The sequence below is a fragment of the Athene noctua genome, chromosome 1, assembly GCF_965140245.1.
Source record: "Athene noctua chromosome 1, bAthNoc1.hap1.1, whole genome shotgun sequence".
Classification (NCBI taxonomy): Eukaryota; Metazoa; Chordata; class Aves; order Strigiformes; family Strigidae; genus Athene; species Athene noctua.
Genome location: NC_134037.1, coordinates 35,768,914 through 35,783,635, shown reverse-complemented (window position 1 = coordinate 35,783,635; position 14,722 = coordinate 35,768,914). Strand labels below are relative to the sequence as shown.

General features: G+C 40.2%; 1 protein-coding gene across 2 annotated transcripts in view; it reads left to right on the top strand.

Moving 5' to 3' along the window:
* The first annotated feature begins 801 nt into the window (after positions 1-801).
* SLC17A5 (solute carrier family 17 member 5) overlaps positions 802-14,722 on the top strand; it is a 23,951-nt gene continuing 10,030 nt past the window's right edge. The window contains exons 1-9 of one of the 2 annotated variants that reach the window (XM_074895910.1): positions 802-987; positions 1,127-1,174; positions 4,384-4,580; positions 6,036-6,269; positions 6,773-6,860; positions 9,649-9,735; positions 10,973-11,091; positions 11,955-12,113; positions 14,354-14,486. In XM_074895910.1, coding sequence (XP_074752011.1) covers positions 918-987; positions 1,127-1,174; positions 4,384-4,580; positions 6,036-6,269; positions 6,773-6,860; positions 9,649-9,735; positions 10,973-11,091; positions 11,955-12,113; positions 14,354-14,486 — 1,135 coding nt within the window. In that variant the 5' untranslated portion in view covers positions 802-917. The remainder of the gene's footprint in view (positions 988-1,126; positions 1,175-4,383; positions 4,581-6,035; positions 6,270-6,772; positions 6,861-9,648; positions 9,736-10,972; positions 11,092-11,954; positions 12,114-14,353; positions 14,487-14,722) is intronic. The other variant, XM_074895911.1, reaches the window with a different exon arrangement.

Sequence of the window (14,722 nt, the reverse complement as noted above, 5' to 3'; positions counted from 1 at the left end):
GTAGGCTTCTATGTAAAAGCCTGTAAAACTCTAAGACCTCTACCCTGTTGTTAGCTTTGACTGAGGTTGCAAACCACAGATTCCAAGAGGAAAAGCTCTATTAAATATGTTATGACACTTATTTATATATATTGGTGCACTTTTAAGGCCTCACTCCAGGAATGTGCACACACACAGAATAAAAGGCCCCATGCTGCAGACACTGCAGTTTATTCTTAGAATGCTGCTCGGGTGGCTGGGCATTTTAGTCGTTACAGAGAAACCCAGTGCCTGCACTGCGACTCTTCTCCAGTTCGGGCACGGCTGCCACACTTCACCTGCACCCAGAAGCCGTTTGCCTTCGCTCACACACGGCCCTGTGTGCCTGCCGTAGCACGGCCACCTGCCGCCGTACCCAGGAGCCCTCAACGTGTGACACTGCTCTGCCCCGCCGCTCCTTTGCGGCACGAAACCCGAAGCGCTTGTACCAGAGCAACGCTCGAACCATTCACCGCCGCCACCTCCCCGCGGCTGCCACTGAAGCGGCCCGGAGAATCAGGCGTGATTCGCCTGATGAGATTTGTCCTAAATAGAAGGAACTTTTCCCAAAATACTCGAGACAGCCGCACCCGCCGTCCCGCCAGCCTGCCCCGCCCCGCGGGCGGGAGAGAGGGAGCGGCCTCCTGCGCGCTGCAGGCGGGCCGTGGCAGCCCTTGCCCGCACCAAAGATGGCCGCCGGGGGCAGGGCGGGAGAGGCGTCGCTCCGCGGCCGAGGCCGTTTCCGCCCGCCAGCTCCCGTCACATGACCGCCGGGGGGGCAGCTGTCACTTCCCGGCGCTGGCGGGGGGACTGCGGCGCGGCGGGCCGCGCTCTCGTCCTCTCGGCGGTGGGGCCGGCCGTCTGGCCCTGGGCGCGCTGCGCGTCCGGGTGGCAGCGAGATGGCGACCGAGGCGGGAGAGGACCGCACCCCGCTGCTGAAGGAGTCCCAGCCCGGCACGGGTGAGAGGACCGAGAGGCGGCGCCGGGGGCGGCGGCGCCGGGGGCAGCTGCCCCGGCGGGTCGTGCCCCGCCGGGCTCCCGTCTGGCTGCGGACCTGCCGGCTCGGGGCCGCCGAGCCCGGTGGCGCCGTGGAGGGCGGGGTCGGGCCGCGGCCGCGCCCCGTGTGTCGCGGCGTCGCGTTGCCATGGAGCCGCGGGCCCTGGCCGAGAGCGCCGCGGCGGCCGGTGCCCTTCTGCCGCGCCAGGGCAGCGGCCGCCCGGGTCCGCGGCCTCGGGGCTGCGCCGCCCGCCCCGCGCCGGTGGTGCCTTTGGGGGGGCGCGGCGGCCGCAGCGAGCCTCAGGGTAGACGCGGCCCAGCGTCCTGGCGGGGGTCGCGGCTTTGTCCTCAGCGCGGGTGGCGGGGAGCGGGCGTGCAGCCCCGGGACTTCGTTAATTCGCCTGTAAGCGCCGGCCCTCGGCCTGGTGTCTCGTCTGTGGGACAAGCGCGTAATTCCAGTTTAAATGCCGGTCTAACTATTACCGAGTGCTGGGGTCCACCGAGGTTATTGCAGAATTTAATTTTAAGACAGAATTTGAGTAAGACTACTTGCTTGTTAGGAAGGAAGGTGGAAGAAGGCACAAAGATAATTATAGGAGGATCATTATGGGGTCAGGGCTTAACAACAGAGCTAGTGTTTTAGGGGGTTGTCTGTGCTGTTTCATTTCCCAAGAATGTACAAACTTTAAGGAGTAAAGTAAGATTTTCAGTTTCTTCAGTATGCCATGCAAAAATACTCTAACCTGCTTGGGAAACATATAACTGCGGCAAGAGGGGCTGCTAACAACGTAACTTAAAAGTGCTAGAAAGAGAGATGTTTGAGTTCAGCTCAGTTATTAAAGCAATACGTTCTTAAGTTTGCACAATGCATCATGCTGCGGTTGAGGTGGTTCGCCTCACCCACAAGGAAGAATACAGCAAAAGAGCAACTTCCTTTAACTGCCACACAGCAGTTGAAGACCTGCTTGCAGCACATACCTATTTTTTTAACTGCAGTTTAAGAATCTTGTTCAATTATAGTTACAGTATTATAAAACATGCCCCTGAAATCAGAACTGAATATAGATGTAGGACTTAAGACCACCAATCAAGGTAAGACCTTGAACATCATGGTTAGCTGCCTTTAACTTTTGGGGGGTGAATGTCTGTGTCTCTTTGATCATAACAGTCTCCTGAAGAGGTGGGTGACTGAGCGCATCTGGAATCTTCTCGAATTTTCTGCTCTGTTAACCTGATCTAATATTCTCAGGTACTGCAGATACACTTAGTGGAAAGACAGGGAAGCAATAACTTAGCAGCCGTTTGTTTTAGAGTTGCAGATCTACATGTTAGACTTTTATGATAAACTATTTGCAGTTTTAAAAAATCTGACATTGGTGTTCTTAAGTTCTTGCACATCTGTTTTGTGGAGCTTGCTCTGCAGACAAGGTTTATACCAGTAAGAAGCTTCCAGAGGAAGCACAGTGGATGTTCCAGTTAATCTGCATTTCCAGGGAAGGGTTACTTCATCAGTGTGATATTCAACCTTATGTTACTGTTTATCCTTAGCAAATACAGGCAGTAGAAAGTTTAAATAGCTTTACCTGTAATTATATTCATTGTTATAAATTATATGACTATACATTTTCCACTGAAGTCAAATTGCTTTTTAAACAACAATAAAAGACAATGAAGCTGCTTGACTAGTTTTTGTGCAGTAATCACTTCCTGCTCTTGGTACCTGTTGTTTTTAAAGTAAGCATTAAAATCTTGGCTGCTCTCCTTCATGTCATTTAAAAATCAGATGTGCCTTTTTCAAATGCTCCTGAGGCAAGACTTGCAATTACCACAAGTCTGGAAGGCATTTTGCGTATTTGTACAGTAGCTTCACTTATGACTCATTTACTAAATGAACATAGCAAATGCAGTCTCTCTGTGTCATTTTAACAACTTGTGCAGCCATAATGAACTGCACGTCAAGTTGGTCAGGGTTAGAGAATTAAAAAATGGGAAGGTTCTACTACTTTCATGAAAAATGCAGTCTTGGCAGAATGGCTCTCTTGGTGCCCCCACTGAAAAAGACAAAATTGCATGGGCTTATTCCTTGTTTCAAGAAAGTTACTGGGAAGGATCTTTAGATAGCTTGTCCATAGCGCATACTTTTTGCTTCTTACTGCGGATCAGAGAATCCAGTCAAGAGACATACTGCAGTAGCAGATGAAGCTCCACTCAGTTCTGTTGTTTATAGATGTATTTGTTCTGTTCATCATTTGAATCCTGAATGGTCAGAGAAAAATGAGATCTCTGTAGACTGATGTATTATCTGCAGGTGCTGTTCCCCAGCCCTCTTGGAGTTTCAGACATCCAGGTTTTCTGTTAGTACCATAGTTTCCTCATAAGGGAGGAAACTCCACCCTCTAACTATTTGTAAATTCAGCAGATTCTTCAAGTAGTTTCTCAACAATTTGACATTTCTGCTCAGTAGGTTCAGGCATTCCCAGTTCATAAAGGGTATCCTAGAGCTGTAAACTGTATTTTGTATAGATACAAAATTTATTGCCCCTTGTGATCTGCTGGCCAAGTTACAGTTCAACTCTGATCTGAATCTCCCGGTATTGATGAACGATCTCTACCAAATGCTGCTGTGTTACAGTGCAAAGTCTGATATCAGGGTTTAAACAGATGACAGAGTCAACTTAGTGCCACAACACAGATTTTATGCTGAATCTAAGACTCGTTTGTCAACTTCATTGTTGTATGGTGACTGTAGAAGAGGGGCATACTGGGAAACTGTTGCTGTTTTACAGTGCCACTGCATTGTTTGCCATCCCCTTTCCCTGTTTTCTCTCTTTGGCAGCTGTCAGCAAATGCCTATTCCTTTATAAGCAAACTTATAGAAGGAAAACTTGTCCTAGAAAACAGCCTGCAATCCCAATGACTGTTCTTTAACACTACTTTAAGAGTCTCTGTTTTTCTTGAACTGTGTTTACATGTGTGACAGTCTTCCTGCTAATCTTAGCTTTTTTTAGTGTGAAGTTCTACTTTGAATAAATATTACTGTATTTTGGTGAGAACTTCTGAAAACATGTTTCTAACTCCATTTCTGCAGACCATGCACCACACTTGCTCTGCAGTCCCTACACTTGTGCAGGTAGCTACTAGCTGTCTAAACCAGAACTACATATGTTTTGCACAACAGTAGAAAAGTGGTTGCTTTTTTTTCCTGCCTTTATTGAATACACCCCTTAAGACTAGAACAATTAGCTCATTTTCTTGCATATTTTTTCCTACCCATAAATTTCTGAGATTATTAATAAAAACTGCTTATCAGTTGTTCTTATTCTGTTAGGCTCTGTTAAAACAAAGATTTTTCATTTACTCTCGTTTCAGTCCCTACATGCTGCTCAGCTCGCTACAATCTAGCACTACTGGCCTTTTTTGGGTTCTTCCTCCTGTATGCATTACGAGTGAACCTAAGCGTTGCTCTTGTGGATATGGTAGAACCTAACACAAGCATAGCAAAGAATACAACTTCTAACGTGTGTCCAGAGCATTCCTCCACCATAAATGTTCCTCGCAACACAACGGTGAGGTCTCAAATATATTGTCCTTTAATGTGGCATATAAAAGTGTTTTTAATAGAAGTCTGTGTTTGATGACTCATGCTTAGGTGGCAAGAGAACAGGCTACTTATTACCAGATGGCCTTTTCAGTAGTTCCTTTAAAGCTATTCTGAAAAATAATAGCCTTAAATGACTAGCTAATTTCGAAGTGCTGTGCTCAGGGTCAGTTTCTTTACGTACGTCCTTTCTGTGCTATTCCTTACAAATTGGCTAATTTGACCTTGTAGATCTACTATGACTCACTGTTTTATATGCCAGTGATCAACAGTTACTGTTATATCTGCATCAGAGCTCACATCACTGTCCATATTTGCCTGTTTTTCATACAGTCTAAATGGCATGAAATTTCATTACAAATTAACGTGTAGTATTTTTGTCTTCACTTCTTTGATTTCTTTCCCAGATCATGATTCTTGTCTTTATATCCTGTATCTCTGACTTCCTTTCCAGTAATCCTTAAAATCACGTGTCTTAACTGAACTGTTGGATATGAAAAAATGTTTTAAAAAAACCCAAACCCACCAACTTTGTGAACTTGGACTTGCACAGATCTCATCTTATAATTGAAGTTTATTACCGAGCACTCTTGCTGTCTTCCTGCCTTCATTTTGTTTGCTTGTTTAGAGGTCATTTATTATTTAGCATGAGCAAATTATAACTGAGAACTTTACGAGAATAAGATTCTGCCTCACATTTCTGTGAATGTATGATGCTCATTTAGATGCTCATAAATTGGGCTTTTGGAAGTGATCCCAAACTTCAAAATCACTTTACTGGACAACTGTTCATGTTGTCTTGCTGACTTCCTTTATAGCTTCAGGTTCTGTATCTTGACCATCTTTGCTTTAATTACTTTTATGACTTTTATTTGTCTGCAAAAATAATTTTCCCTCTGTTGTGTTTATCCCATCCTTCCACCTACACTTGTGAGTCCTTTCCTTGGCTGCTCTCTCTATTTATATTAAATTTAAGCATCTGCATCTCCTTGTTTGCTTTTCTGTCCATACGGTTTTTGCAGGAAAAGCCATTTTCTAGTGCATAACAGAATGTCCATACTTCGATACAGAAGTGGGATTCACACTCATGCAGACTGTGTAGTCTGTACCTGTGTCACCTAACCCAAGTTGCTTAGAACTCAGAAAAGGATAACTGCCCAAACGTGGTGCATTTCACATTGTGGTGATTTGCATACTTGAGCTAGATATGTCTGGACAGACTGCAAACTACCTGAATTATCTTGCAACACGACTTTGATTGCAGTATAGATGTTAGTAAAGGAGGGAGACCCTAGGGAGGAGGCCATGAAACATTTATAATTTAGGTGTAAAAGACTAAATTATAGATCAAAGTTATATAAATATAGTCAGAGAAACTGCTGTTTTGAATTTACTGCATTATGGGGTTTTCCTCTCTTTTTAGGGTGAAAAGTATTCTTGGGATGCTGATACTCAGGGATGGATCCTTGGTTCTTTTTTCTATGGCTATATCATTACTCAGATTCCAGGAGGATATCTTGCAAGCAAAATTGGAGGGAAGCTGTTGCTAGGGTTTGGCATCTTTGGTACCTCTGTATTCACCTTGCTTACTCCCTTAGCTGCAAATTTGGGAGTTGGCTACCTCATAGCTGTCAGAGCGTTGGAAGGATTGGGAGAGGTAATCCTTTTTCTCTATGTAACTTTAAAATGTAGCTGAATAATTTATTAATAAATTGTAGTAATTAGTAGACCCTGTAGGTATTGGTATGCTGGAGTAGTATACGGATTATTTAATTTTGAGGAGTTTAGTTTTAATTTCTTTGAATAATTAAAAAGTTTGCCCTATATTTTAGCCTAAGATTTCCATATAAGAAAAGGGGTTTATTTGTAAGGACACTTGGGACAAGACTAGATTTATCCCTTGTCATTTGTCAGAAACCCAGAAGGAGTTCAGAATGGTATTGTTTGTATTCTTGCAACTTTCCCAGTATATACAGAATCAAAAGCAGGATAAATTAATTCTGCCTCCTTACTCATGCCTTGCACACTTTTTAAAAGTGGCTCCTTAGTAAACTAACAGATTGTGCTACTGCTTTTTAATGAAATATGCTTTGAAACATGCAAAATTGAAGCCAGTTCTAAAATTGTCTCATTTCAACAGAATGACGTGTTGTTTTCTAGGGTGTTACCTTCCCAGCTATGCATTCAATGTGGTCTTCTTGGGCTCCTCCACTGGAACGCAGCAAGCTCCTTAGTATTTCATATGCAGGTGAGAAATTCCCACAATGGTAATGGGATTATACATTTTCACTGAAGTAACAGGGAGGATTTACTTGAATCAAAGGGATTTATATTATAAATTTAAACAGCTTTTAATCTGGAAAGCATAACGTTGAATTAAATCTTGCTTTGCATTCATTATCTTCATTTATTCATGGCTTTTATAACCCTGAGAAAAGGTATTGATCTGCAACTAAGTATAAACTTCAATCTAACTTTGTTGTAAAGTGGTTCAAAGAGTTACTGTGAATCTGATGAATAGAAGATACTGTAAACAAAAGAGATTTAGTATTGGGAACAAAAAGGCTGGGTCAGAATCAAAGGACGGAGGTGTTTGGTTGGGGTTTTTTTTGGTGGGGGGGGTTTGTTGATTTTTTTTTTTAAGTGTGGTTTTGTAGAACTCAAGGAAGAAAATGTCCAAGGTCCCAGGTATTGGAGCAAGAGCTCTTTGCTGGAGTACAATACTCTCAGACCATATTCTCATAGATATTCTATGCATGGAAGGTGTAATGTTTGATATCAAATTTACTTGTTTGAAAATATTTGATGTTACACAGGATTCCTGATTTAGCAGAGTGATACAAAATGTACAGAAAGCACAGTACAAATATAATAGCAGTTGCAATACCTATTTGCATTACTCGTCTCTAATATGCTCACCGTCATGACGCTGGGAATCCCCAGTCGCCCAAAGGGAATACATGGGTTGAAGGCAGCTCAAGTCTGTTGTTCTGTTAGGAATTCTGTTCTTAGTTGTTTAGTTTTTATACTTTATGTTGGGCTGAGTTATGTATTCACTCCCTTCATGCTGGTCTGGCTAACACAGGGAGACAGTCATATTTTTAATGAACTCAGGGAAAAATATTTACACCACAAGCTGGTCCACTGAACTGACATAGCTGTTTGTTTAAGCTATGTTAAGCACCCTCTGGTCCCCTTTATGTTGAGATAAAGCTGTGCAAAAGCTGTGGTCAGTCACACCCTCCATTATTCCCTGAGCTTCATGGACACATTGCTTTTGCCCATCTCCACGGAGCCTTTGTCTGTTTTAGGGGTTTATTGGTCAGTCACTGCTCAATGCAGTATTTGTGGGGCAAGTGAAAAATGTAGCTTTCTAAATTTACTAGTCAAAATTGATATTATTTCCTTGAGGATGACAAATTTTGCATTCACTTAATGAAGTAATCATTTGATTTACTTTTGTTAATCTGTTACAGCTTTCTTATTTGAAATGCGCTTCATCAAGAAGACAGGGCTATACCCTGCAAACTGTGGCTACAGTTTCTTAAGTATCTAAGACAGTTTGGTGGCTCACTTGTGACAACAAGAATGAAGCCTTAATCCTTTCTTCCTCACATTTCCTCACTTCCCTCCTAGCCAAGTGTCTCATTCCTTCCTTTGCACTATTTCAGGCACTCATCAGACCCTTCCATGAGCCACTTTAACCCATCTAAGGCAGCAGAAAGCTTTTTCTCCTTTTTTTTTTTTTTTTTTTTTTTTTTCTGTTTTCTATTTCTCATTAAGTGAATTAAATCTGCTTTAAAAGAAGCTTTCTTGTGAGAGACAGCACAGAAGCTAATCAGAGAGCACAGAGTTGGGATTGACATCTACTGCATTTAACAATTGGTAGCTTTTAAACTGTCGTTTTGTATCTTGTGACACTATATGCTAATGAACTAGCGAGAAGAGGCTGTGGTCTGGAACGGTCAGTTGTTAGCAGTCATGAATGCATAAGGTGTCTTGTGTAAACAGAGTGTTTCCTTTCCCCCATGTTTTCATGGTTGGCAGTCATGTGATCTGTGGCTTATTTAATCATGATCATATTTATTTTCTAAGACAACACATGATTGAGGTTATACGTGGTTGTTATTTTGGTTTATATTTTGCAAGATTTATGTGTTTTTGTTGTTTGTGCTCTAAGCTTTCTGCCTCGAATAAAAATGATTGTTTCCATGAAGATGGAATCTAAGCAGCCAGTGTATCAACATAATCTAGTGTTTTCTGGGTTAGGATTAGGTCTGGATAAGTGATCATATAAATAACATTAAGAGGCAGGGTATGCTATTTATCACCAGAGAAGTTCCTAAGTATGTAAAGAATACTGGTTGGGTTTCTGGTTTAGATTTGGAATGTGGGGGGAATCTGTCATCCTTTACAAAATATATATTCAGGAATAGTTCTTTCCTGCTTTTGGCTTGTATCTGAACTGGAATCTGCCTATCTTTCCCTGCTTCCTTGCCCAATCCTACAACCTGTCAAATTCAGGGACCACGAGATTTGAACCTGCTGGTTATATGGATGCCTTCTGGCTCCTGCTCCTAGCATTCCTGTTACTGTGGAGCTAGTAGGAGTTATAAGAAATGGAAACTGATTATACTAAATCAGAATATTATCCCCCCACCCCCAAGTCCTTAATTATACTGTGATCAGCTCTCTCTCTTGTTTTGCAGCAATGCCAGCTGACTAATCTGCATTGTTTTGGATGTACTAGAGCCATCACTATATTGGAGATAATGTGCCAAGAATGCCTATCTTTTATTGCTTTTTGCTTGTAATTTTGGATGTTTATGACTTTGTGGGTCTGCTTACTTGGAGCTGCAGCTTATTGTGCCTGTCCTTCTTTAAGGTGAAGTGTCAGCCCTCTAGTGGTGGTGACAGATCTTTTCTGCATGATTTATTACAGAAAAATAAAATAACTCTGAAATACCACTTAGTTTAAGAAGTCTATAGGAGATGTAATTATTGTTTTTCGACTTTGCTTTGCTTTCTTATGGTAGGTGCACAGCTGGGAACTGTTGTCTCTCTGCCACTATCTGGTTTAATTTGCTACTATATGAACTGGATTTATGTGTTTTACATATTTGGTAAGTGGGTTTTTTAATTATTTGAAGTACAATCCATATTATTTTTGAAAATCATGGTGTATTATAAAACTTGTTTTAAAAACGTGTTTGACATGTAGGGTTGCTATTTTATTCCTCCTGGGAAATTAGAGATATTTAAAGCTAAACAGATTCCTGTGTGTGGCTATGTAAGCCTTGCTTCCAATGAGAAAAACTGTCTCTGTGTTGGACAAAAGCTAGTACAAGTCAAATGCTCTTACCTCTCCCACTGCTTGGAGACAACAGGCTGAAATTTCTCATTTGAAGTGTGAAATTGAGTTAATAACTTTAATCCCAGGAACAAGCTTCTACTCTGAATGAAAGAACCTGTGAACAGTTACTGCTGCTTTAAATGGAAACTGTGGAAAATCTCTCTAGCAGTTACAGGAACTCTGAAGGAATGCCCAAAATGCAAGGCACAGCATGTTTACTGTTCTAGAAGAAGCTGAAACACAGAACATATTTTCTAACAGCATATCGTAGATCTAACTGATGCTTTTTATGGGTCTATTTACATGTCTGAGCCGTTTCATATTCTGCATGGGGGAGTGTCAGAATAAAAGACATGGGTTACACTTTCCTCAACAAAACCAACTCCAATTTTTTGTATAAACAAAAAGGGTTCAAAACAAAGAATTGGACAAAATGAATTAAGTTGCAATGTTACAGTTGTACAAAAGTACAGTTAATTTGGTCTGACTATTGAAAAGTTACCTTTGTCAAATGATAGTTCTGGGGTTTGGCTTGAAAAAGGAAAGGAGCATTGGTACATCTCTTAAGATGATATAGTGATCTGCTGTGTATGTGCACAAAGTATTTTTTGTGATTAAACTTAATGTGAACTTTTACTTCCTCTGTGTGAGCCATATCCCTTGTGGCTGTTCCATGTGACTGATAAAAATACAATACGTATGCGTATGCAACTTTCTTGCTGTATGAGGCACTTCCATGTGGAAGGAAAAAAGAAAAAAAACCCACACAAAACCAGCCCCACTTTCCTGCTTAGTCTTCTTTATTGTTTGATAACTCTAAAATGTGCATTGTTAAGCCACTTTGGGGAACTACTGTTCGTAAGTAGATAGAAAAATAATGTATATTAATATTATATTAGAGTATTTGGAAAAAAACTTCTAACTAAATCATCTGAGAGTGTTATTCACTTGATATAATTGCTTATGGTTTTATTTTTATCTCTTCACCCATCTTTTCCCAATAATAGGTGCACTGGGCGTATTATGGTTCTTCTTCTGGATGTGGTTAGTTAGTGATACACCAGAAATGCACAGAAACATTTCACATCCTGAAAGAGAATATATACTCTCTTCTCTAAAAGATCAGGTACAGCACTTTGGTATAGTCATACTTACTTAAGTAAGAACATAAACCACAAATGTTATCATTAGTGTCATGCTCTGCTGATGTCTAGAAACACACCCTTAGTCTGAGATAGGGACAGAATTTGACAAAAAAAAAAAAAAAAGTGCAATTGTATAAGTGAGAATCAATCAGTAATCAAACAAAGCGTTTATAAGAATGCCTTTTGTTACAGATGTTGCAGTGCTTTTTAAATAAAAAAGTCCTCATGTCTAGGACTTCTCATTAAACTAGATTCAGACTTGTATAACGTCTTTAAACTTCGCAGTACATTTTACAACTTTTTACAATGTGTCTCCTAGAGTAAGAAAGAGATTATTGTTTGCAAAAAAAATTTTGAAAATGCTAACGAGACAGTTCCTAAAGTGTGCGTAAGAGTTTATTCATGTGACTGGGGATATGTATTATAACCTGTGAATCTGGCAGAGAGACCAAAGTTAATATCTAGGATTGAGCTAAGATTCAGCTAAATAAACAATGAGGGATGACTTTAAATATTTAATAATTTATGGTAAAAGCAGGAGGCAACAAATCTCAGCAAAGGCAGGCATAGTTTTGAAATTCTGATTACAAAATGTAATAGTAATTGGTTTGCTTTGCAACAATAAACAGCAGAGCAGTAACATACATTAGTATACTTTCAGTGAGAACTGAACACAATAAATTCATTCATTACCAGTGACTTTCATCTATCAACCAAGACTCCTTTTGTGCTCTTAGGAATGAATGATCATCATAGATTTGGGTAGGATCAAAACACTGGAATTAGTAAATGTTCCTATTGATGTCCTGATCACTCTCTCTTCCCTTTGTCTCCTGCTTGCTAGCTTTCTACACAGAAATCTGTTCCCTGGAGACCTATACTGGAGTCCCTTCCACTCTGGGCTATCGTTGTGGCACAATTCTCTTATAATTGGACTTTCTATACACTTCTTACACTCTTGCCCACATACATGAAGGAGATCCTGCGGTTTGATGCACAGGAGGTGAGATAAATAAAAATATAGTCACTTTCTTCTGAATTAAAGAAATGAAATAACAGATCTTCCCTGTTGTTTAGAATAGAAGGACCTGTTCAAGGACCTTGGAATGTAAATGTATAGCTGGGAAATGGTAAAACAAATCCCCACAGTTAAGTGGATGCTTTGAAAACATTGCCTGCCTTGTAATTTCCACTTTTCAGGATTTGACATTTAGCTTAATGCTAGCTTTTGAGCTCAATTTTCTATTTGAAGATAAGTATTTTAAGGGGAGGCGGGGAACCTTCAGTCTGATTGGATCCATTTCCAAATTGTCACTTTCCTTTCCATAGTGAGCAGCGGAGGTAAAATACCTTTTTTTTTTTTAATAGGATGAAACAAACACATAGACTTAAGGTCCAGATATAGTGCTCTTCAAGGAAATTTTTTTATATTAAATTATTTATCAGGGAAAAATTACAGGGGCAGGGGGTGTGGAAAATTCTTATTTATAGCAATTATTTGACGGTACTAGTCATTCTTTAACGAGAAATTTTTGATAATAGCATAGTTTACCTGGAGAAGCTGGTACAACTCAAGTGAAAAGGCACTCAGAAATTCTAACATAGTCTTTTCCTGGTTTAACACCTGAGACTGGTTTAGAGCAAACTAAAGACGCTTGCCGTGCAAGAAAGAGGTGACGCAAGCAATCTTGGGAGGAAAAGATGGGGGATCTCAGCATTAGAAGAGAACATTGTGGTAGGGCAAGCTGCAAAATGGCTGGAAAAAAAATAGCTTAAACTGCCAGTTATTATTATGCCTCTTGAGGGAATACCTGTGTAAACTTCTGTGAAAGTAATTTGCTATCACAACCTCGACTGCATGTGTTTTGTAAAACATCGTTGCATTAAATGCTAACAAGGTTCTGCTGCGAAGTGGTTTCCTGTGTCTCTGGATTGTTTCTTCTTTTTGGAGTGATTTAGAGTACTGTCTGTTGTGAACGTTTGAAAAAAAAAAAATGGAAAAAGCTTGCATAATAGTGTTGTACTAACTTTGTTGCCACACATTTAGATGGAAATTGCATTACTGTTTAAAATACTACACAGTTGCTACTGTATAATCCACCAGTTTCCATCCTATGATAAAGGAAATGGTTAAAAATAATGCTGTGTCTTTGAACAGTGCTTCAGAAGTTCTTGGGTTTTCTGTTACTGCGACTATCTTCTATTTTTCAAAATTTTATTTACCGCTTTTGAAAGCGGAGCATTGAAGCCCAAAGGCATCATGTCTGACTGCTGATAAAGTGGTTTTCAGGTGGAGAGGTGTTTCTAGACTCATTTCAGATTGAATTTCCTAGGGAAGCTTTTGTTTCTTCTTTGACAAATATACATTTTACAATAGTGTATAAATATTAGAATATTTCTATTCAACAGCTATCCAAATACCTCTTTTGAATCACAGATTAGGTCAAATTATAGCTCTGTTATCAATAATTATCCATAATTGCATGGAAAGGCTGTAAATTTCTGCAGTTCAGTAGAACTTTTTCTTTTCCCTCATTGGAAAATCATGCAGAATCAGGCAGAAGTCTCTGAACAGCTCTTGTTTAAATTAATGGGGATTAACAGGTGACTTCAGTATAAGTAATGTTAGATCCTCAATAATAGCTTTGATTTGGGATTATAGGATGTCCAGCCTGGATCTGAGGAAAGTTCTAGTTCTGTATCTTGTTTCTGATTATAGCCGGCATCAGATGTTTCAGCAGATAGATATGGTATAGTGTAATGTTGAAAAATTATAGTAGTACAAACCCCTGAGATTCCATATAGCTTTCATAATTCTGAATAATATTATAGCTTCCACTTACTTTAGTAACTCACCTGATAGCCTGTCCTACTTGAAATTGGTGTTTCTGGAAACTTGTATGGTTAGGTTAATGTCCACAAGATACCTTCATGAATAGTTTTGTTTTTTCTGAACCTAGTTGCTGATTTAAAACCTTTGAGTTTTTGGTCTGGCTGCCATGGATATTTACGGATTAAGTCATGCAATGGAAAGTTTACGAATTGATAACTTTAAAATGTTTTGCTTTTTCTATCCCTAGGTTTCTCTCTTATGGTAATACCAACAATAGTTATGTGCATGGACGGTTTTGACACTTCTGGTTCAGCCTCCGTTAATGCTCCAGCTCTAGCGATTTTTCAGCATATTGAATTGTCATTTCATTGTTTTAACTGTCTTTTTTTTTTTTTTTATGTCCGTAACAGAATGGATTTTTATCTGCCCTACCTTATTTTGGCTGCTGGTTATGTATAATTCTGTCTGGGCAAATTGCTGATTATTTACGGGAAAAACAGAATTTGTCCACTGTTTGTGTTCGCAAATGTTTTACCCTAATAGGTAAGTGCAAGTATCATCTCTGGAACATATCATAATATCAGTCTGGGAAAACTGAAGGATTGGGGGAGTAGTGTGACATTCTGCTGTGAGATTAGGCAGGATTGTGTGTGGCTTGAGAGGAGCAGCTTTACTTGTCAAGAGTAAATCCTATCTTTTTCCATAAAAAAGTAGGCCTATCGGATAAGAGAACAACAAGAGATTGGCAGAAACTGTTTGGGTCAAGATACATCAGTCTT